We start from the raw sequence: 7,500 nt of genomic DNA on the forward strand, positions 1-7,500 counted from the left end.
CACACACTAACACACTCACATACGCTTTGATCCTCATCATCCACTTCTCTCACCCACACACACACACACACACACACACACACACACACACACACACACACCCACACACACACATGCTCTCTCTCTCACACACACAAGCTCTCTTTCTCGCACAAACTCTGATCCCCTCATCATCTCGATCTGCGGCGTCTGAAATAGAAGCTAATTAGGCTGCAATGTGTTCCCGTGACGATGGCTGTCCTGTGTTCCTGCGGCGGCGCTACTGACTCACAGCAGCAGGGCATGCTGGGAGTCACGGTTCGTCACAGCATGATTGCTACGGCAACACGATGCCTATGGCAGCAACACCGAAGACTAACGCATTGCCACCTGTCTGTCGCCTCGAGAGATATGTTCCCATCGCCACCTGTCTGTGTCTGTTTACCTGTGTGTCTGTCCAGACTGGCATCATGCAAAGGCGTAGCTATTTCACGCCAGGGCATTCTGCGTTGACGTTTGCAAGTTGCTGCCTTTGCAAGAAAAGTCGTGCTCCGCAACTCAGCCTTTATTTGACAGGACAGTCGAAGTTGGTGACAGGAAGCGAATGGGACAGAGAGATCGGGGAGGATCGGGAAATGACCCCGGCCGGACTCGAACCGGGGTCCCCGTGGGTGGGCATGCAAGCCCAAACGTGGGGGGCTTAGCGCGCTGCGCCACAGCGCCCCGCGGAAAGCACTTTTGTAATGTGAACAGGTTAGTGCAATTTTCCTACCGTGTCTGTGAATTTCTGTTACTAGTTTCTAAACACGAACATGCTCTGCTGCGCCCTGACCAAAAGCATGCCTAGCCCTAACCTGTCAGTAAAGCAACATTTCTGCCACTTTACTTTTGCCAAGAACAGCGGAACAAACAAGGAAAATGGCAAAATTGTACAACATAAACATAAACAGGACCTATGCACCTGTAGCAACTGTAGGCTCCACTGCAGATCTGTAGAGGAACACTCTAACACACACACACACACACACACACACACACACACACACACACACACACACACACACACACACATACACACACTAATACTACTACTACTACTACTACTACAAACTAGGTTAACCCCTTTTGCACAGAGCATCTTTTACAACCTAAGGTTCCCAAATTGTAATGAGTTAAGGTTCCCAGTAATGTAATATCTATGTTGTTATGATATGGTTAAGTCTTTTCAGCAAAGAGTGACTGGGCCTGCAGATTGCATCTGCAGTAAAAGGGTTTATGTTAACCTTGAGGTAGTAGTAAGTCATCTAATAGAAGGGCCTGGAATCCTCATTTTCTTTACTACATGGTACATGTGGGCTATCTATTAGCAGGTGTACCGCAGATTAACACAGGTTAACATAGCCAGGTTCATCATTACTTAACTATGTTCTTGGAATACCCCCCAGACACCCTGCTCCAGATAGTAAGCCAGACAGACCCCCTCACCTCCCTGCAGGCTGATGGCGTCGCTCCAGGTGGCGTCTGGTTGCGGAGGGTCTGGTGCCAGCGTGAACACTGGCGCCCCCTCCTGGGAGGAGGTGGCTCCTGGCCCGCTTACTGATGTGGGCGTCGCTGTGGGAAGGAGATCGCTGGCAGGTAGCGAGGAGTAGAGAACAGTCGGGATGCTGTCTCCTGGTGAGGAGTGGAGAGCAGAGAGCCTGGAGTCAGGTAGAGAGGAGAGGAGATCTGAGGAGGTGCTGTCAGGTGCTGAGGAGAGGAGATCTGAGGGGGTGCTGCCTGCCGACAGACGCTGTGGAGGTTCCGCTGTATCTCCTTCCCGATCCCCATCCCTCTCCTCATGCTCTGCCGCCTCGGAGTCCTGGTCGGATGGAGAAGGAAGGCTACTCGCTGCCAACTCCACCTGCCACCCCTGCTCCTCCCCCTGCTCGCCCCATTTCTCATGCCCACCAGCCCCTCCTTGCCAGTCCCTGTTCCCACCCTCATCCTCCCCTCCCCTCCCCAACCCACCCCCCCTTCTTTTTTCGTGCCCATCCCCTTTCTGGCCGCCGTCCTCCCCATGCTTGGCGCTGTTCTCCTGCCCACCCTCCCCCTGCCTCTCTGCGTCTCCTTGTGGCCCCCCTGGCGTGACCCCCCCAGGCGTGTCTGGGCTGCTTGTGGAGCTCCTGAGTGGCCCCTGTGCCCCCTCCTCCTCGTCGCGACCCCTGGCCTGTGCGGGGTCAGCCCCCCTCCGTGGTGACATCTGTGTGCCACCCCCTCCTCCATCTGTGCTGCCCGGGCCGACGGAGGGTGGTGGCACTGCTGTAGCCACGGCAACAGAGATGCCCCCTCCTCTCTCCCCATCCGCTATGCCACCTCCCCTTTGTCCGGTGTCTGTTGCTGTGGAAACCGGCACTGGCACAGACGCTGCTACCAGCTCCCCCTCCTCCTCCTCCGCGACACTCTCCTGCTCCTTTTCTTTCTCTTCCTCCACCACCCTGCTCCGCTCTTCTTCCTCTTCTTTCTTCTCTCCCTTCTCTTCCTCCGGTTTTGTCTCTTTCTTCTCTTCTCTCTCTTCCTGGCCCACTCTGCCCCCCTCTTCTTCCCCCTCTTCTTCTTCTTCTTCTTCTTCTTCTTCTTCTTCTTCTTCTTCTTCTTCTTCTTCTTCTTCTTCTTCTTCTTCTTCTTCTTCTTCTCCTCCTCCCGCCACCGCGTCCCCTGGCTCTGCTGCTACACCTCGTTCCCCGTCCGAACTCTGCTGCTGCACCCCCTGCTGTTCTGGGTTGAGAATGGGCACAGAGTGGATGAGCAGTGGTAACGCTACCGCTGCGCCTCTGGCCTGCTCCTCTGCTGCCTCCTGCTGGTCTGGAGTGAGAATGGGCACAGAGTGGATGAGCAGTGGTAATGGTGCCACTGCACTTCTGGCTTGTTTGTCTGCCAATCCCCCTGCAGGGGCAATGTCTACTGAGGATGTGGTGGCGGTGGAGATGGAGGTGGTGTAGCCTCCTGCTGTGGCAGCATCGTCAATGGGGGAGGTGGAGTCACCTCCGGCTGGGGTGGTGATGGAGGTGGTAGCATCCCCAATCGGGGAGGGGGTGTCGCCTCCGGCTGGGGTGGTGATGTAGCCTGCCGCCCTGGCTGTTGAAGCAGTGTAACCTCCTGCTGTGGTAGCACCCCCGGATGGGGAGGTGCTGGTGGTGGTGAGGGAGGTGGTGGTTGTGAGGATGGTGGTGGTGGTGGTGGTCAGGGTGGAGGTGGTTGTGGTTAAGCCCATGAGGCGTTGCTCCATCTCCCCCAGGCCTCTCCGCAGCCTTCTCCTCTCCTGCACCCTCTGCTCCCCCTCCCTGTCCCCCTCCCCCTCATGCCCCTTCACGCTTTCGTCATGCTCCTCCTCCCTGTCCATGTGCCCGGTGCCCAGTCTGCCCACATCTCTGGCGCCTCCTTGCCTCTCCCCCACCACATGGCTGCTGGCTCCTGTTGTGTGTGCACTACTCTCTCCATGCCCTGCTCCAGGCCCTCCAGCAACAGAGAGTCCCTCTCTCCTTCCTCTGTCCCCTCCTCTCTCTCCCACTCCCGCTCCTCCGTCTCCCACTCTCTCTCCTCCCTGGCCAGCGTTTTCCTCGTCGTGTTCCCCTTCGGCAACGGTGGGCACGGTGAGCTTTGCCATGTCATGTTCCACTGTGGTGCCAGTGGGCACTGTCAGCCTTGCCACATCGTGCCCTACGGTGATGCCGGTGGGCGTAGGTGCAGTGAGCCTTGGCATGGACGGGCACTCCTCTTCCTCGCCCGCTGACGCCCGGAGCCGACGTCCCACCTCTACTCTAGCCACCGCTCGCCCGTCCGCGGCGTGTAGCGCGTCACAGCCTAGCGCCTCCAGCGAGAAGGACCCCCCTGCTTCCGACTGGAAGGACCCCTCGGCTGCAGACTGGAAGGACCCCTCGGCTGCAGACTGGAAGGACCCCTCGGCTGCGGACTGGGGCGCCAGAGGAGCTGCCTGAGCGGGCTGCAAGGTTGCGGCTGAGAGCAGGGACAGGTGGAGCAGGAGGGGTAGGGGGACGGAAGCGCACAGCCCCGCCATGTTGGATTTGGAGTGCACTGAAAAAGAAATAAAAAAACAGGGAGGTGTTAAAATGAGTTGGGGTGGAGGGTGGGGGGTGGTTGGCATTTGGCTGGGACTAGACAGTTGAGGACTAATGGAGAGGAGGGGGGGTGGGGGGCTCCCCTCCAAAGCGCCAGAAGGACCATTTGGCAGAGAGAGAGAGAGAGAGAGAGAGAGAGAGAGAGAGAGAGAGAGAGAGAGAGGGAGAGGGAGGGAGAGGGGGGGGGGGATTAAGGGGGTAGAAGGGGAAAGGGAGCGCCTGTGAGAGAAAATTGAGCAAATTATGTCCAGATGCTTTCCTGGATTAAATTGATTTGTCATGTGTTTGTCTTGATTTGTCACATGTTTGTCCTGATTTGTTAACAGGCAACTTTGCCCTCATTTACTCAGAGCTTAACAGAGTACCATGTGTTCCCATTCTCAGTTGCCTCTCCAGCAAAACTGACAACATGTATGCTGTGTACCACCCCGCAAAGCAAAAACAATAACTGTGCTCCAAACAGAAAAAAAACGACTCCAAAATGATTCTGTAGTAGTAGTTTTTGGTTAAGTATTGACATGTGGCAGTTTTGCTAATACCACATTTTTTCAATGAAATATCAATCATTTTCTTTAACTTAAAACTTTGATATACACTCACTGACCCCTTTATTAGGCCAACTGAGCCAACTAAGCCAACTGCTCCTTGACACAAGTGTCTAATCAGCCAATCATATGGCAGCAACTCAATGCTTTTATGCATGTAGACATGGTCAACACAATCTTCTGCAGTCAAAACCGAGCAGCAGAGCCTGATGGTGCGTGACAGGCTGGTCTGGGTATTTCAGAAACTGCTGATCTAGTGGGATATGCTCACACAAGCATCTCTAGGGTTTACAGAGAATGGTCTGAAAAAGAAACAATAGAAAATGCCTTGTTGATGCCAGAGGTCAGAGGGGAATGGCCAGACTGGATCGAGCTGATAGAAAGGCAGTAACTCAACAGTAACTCCCATAACCACTCTCAACAATCAAGGCCTGCAAAAGAGCATTTCTCACTGCAAAGCACGTCAAAACTTGAGACCGACAGGGCAGGAGAGGACCTCGGATGCCATTCTTGTCAACTAAAAACAGAACACTGAGGCTACAGTTTGCACAGGTTTACCAAAATTGGACAGTAGAGGATTGGAAAAAAGTTGCCTGATTTGATGAGTCTCAATTTCTGCGGCAACTCACACATGGTAGGGTCAGAATGTGGTGTCAACAACAGGAAAACATGGATCCTCTTTCCTTGTGTCAACTAATCAGGGCTGCATTTCCCAAAAACCCTTAAGTACTATAGTACTTAAGCTTAAGTAGTACTTAAGTATGAGGGGGCCCCTAGGCAATATACCACATCACTAAAAGTTTATGCATACAATCATTTTATAGGCCTACGTACAATATTTTTTTCTTGCACATGCAAATAAAATGGTTGCGCTAAGAGCATTCGCAAGGTAAAATACTGTATGTATAGACTTTTACTAATGATGTGAGACCTATTTCTAATATATTGCCTAGGTGGCCCCTCATACTTAAGTACTACTTAGGGGTTTTTGGGAAACGCAGCCCAGGCTGGTGGTGTGATGCTGCCGGGGATATTTTCTTGGCACACTTTAGGTCCCATAGTACCAATTGAGCACTGTTGCAACAATAGAGCCAACCAGAGTATTATTGCAGGCAGTTCTGAAGGGCAAAAGGGGCTTCTATCCAGTGCTAGCAAGTTGTACTTCAGGCTGACCCTTAATTGTAGAGAGCTAAGTTGTTTAAATGGGGCAGTCATAGGTAAGCGGTTAGGGCGGTTAGTCCAAAGGTTGCTGGTTCGACTCCTGACCCACCAGGTTGGTGGGGAAGGTAATTAACGAGTGCTCTCCGCATCCTCCTCCATGACTGAGGTACCCTGAGCATGGTACTGTCCCGTCGCTAGGGTGAGGCATAAATGCAATTTCGTTGTGTGCCGTGTGCAGTGTTCACTTGTGTGCTGTGGAGTGCTGTGTCACAATGACAATAGGAGTTGGAGTCTCCCACTTGGGCTTTTTTTATAAAATGGCCAATGAGCATTGTTAGTGGGGTTGATTAGTTAGATACAGTTGGATTAGCTTTAGAATTATTTTGATTGACAGTCGAGCACAATGAGCGGGGGGTTGTCGGACGATCAGCGCTTGTGAAAATTTGGGGCGGAAGTACTCTCACAGATCATTAACAGATGCTTCAAAACCATTGAACAGAGTTCTAAAGAACCCCGGCGCGTCCCCTACATTTAGGTCAGTGGATGTGTGTTTCCCAGAGCATGAAAAATTCTAGAGTGAATTTTAGAGCATGAAAACTCCATTATTGTGTGCACTGCAGAGCATGAATATTCTATTACAGTGTGCGATACAGAGCATGACAATTCCAGAGTGTTCCAGAGCCAAGATGGCCAACCCACTTCTCAAAGCCAAACTATTAGAAGATTAAATTCACTCTGAAGATTTTATGCAGAAACTCAACTGACAGTTTTAAGAAATGTAACCTACCGGTATGTGTTTTTGGCTCAGGACAGCTTATTTGTCTCTGGGCTCCCCATTTATTCTTGGCAGGGACAGACATTGGCCTACTGAGTTCTGGCTAGAAGGCCTTGGCTTATCCTTTGGCATGCATGTGACAACTTGGTTACACATCTTCGTTAAGTGAACTGTCAATAGTTAGTAAACATATTAATCGCAAATGGATTTCTGTCTTTTATTACTGTCAGGCCCACCGACAGAGGGGACAAAGAGTTAGTTGTCTCGGGCCCAGGGAAAGAGGGGATCCGTAGGGCCAAAATTGAGAAGAGAGAGGGCCCTTTCAGATGATTTTGGATTTGGCCCAGTCAAAGAAGTCATTGGCCCTGATGACAGTTAGTCATCATCAGTCATTTACAACTTGGACATGTTGACAATGACCATGTATTTCAAAAGATTACACTTTGCTGCAATATCAAAATAAATTTCCTGCACAAAGACTTTGGCTTCTCCTCTCACTCCCCCATCTCTCTCTCTCTCTCTCTCTCTCTCTCTCTCTCTCTCTCTCTCTCTCTCCCCCACATACTCCCAGTCGACACCTGACACAGCCCACCGCAGTGCTCTCCGCTTCCTGGCCCCTAAAAATAGCCTTGCCTTCGGTCTGGCTGCCAATGAAGCCCAGACACCCTGGCGATGTAAGGCAGGTTGGGAGTTGAGCTACATATCAAAATCCCTACATGCGCACATAACGCTATGACTGAGAAACGACCCATCACGTGAATCATCGCTTGTTGTTATGACGACGTTTCCATCTCCCATGTCTCGCATGCTGTATGTACATGACGTGTTCATTATTTACAACACATTCGACTATTAGAAAAGTATATTGAAACTCGGTGTCGCCCAGGGGCTGTCAGTGGCGCTGAGAGGCACGGACGCAGGACCG

The 7,500-nt window shown here is 52.0% G+C and overlaps 1 protein-coding gene across 1 annotated transcript in view; it reads right to left on the minus strand.

Moving 5' to 3' along the window:
* LOC134468772 (collagen, type I, alpha 1a-like) overlaps positions 1-7,500 on the minus strand; it is an 18,967-nt gene that overhangs the window by 11,045 nt on the left and 422 nt on the right. Inside the window, exons 2-4 of the mRNA XM_063222643.1 lie at positions 3,321-4,050; positions 2,692-3,146; positions 1,465-2,355 (exon numbers count right to left, since the gene is read on the minus strand). Coding sequence (XP_063078713.1) covers positions 1,465-2,355; positions 2,692-3,146; positions 3,321-4,033 — 2,059 coding nt within the window. The 5' untranslated portion in view covers positions 4,034-4,050. The remainder of the gene's footprint in view (positions 1-1,464; positions 2,356-2,691; positions 3,147-3,320; positions 4,051-7,500) is intronic.

The sequence above is a fragment of the Engraulis encrasicolus genome, chromosome 18, assembly GCF_034702125.1.
Source record: "Engraulis encrasicolus isolate BLACKSEA-1 chromosome 18, IST_EnEncr_1.0, whole genome shotgun sequence".
NCBI classification, from domain to species: Eukaryota; Metazoa; Chordata; class Actinopteri; order Clupeiformes; family Engraulidae; genus Engraulis; species Engraulis encrasicolus.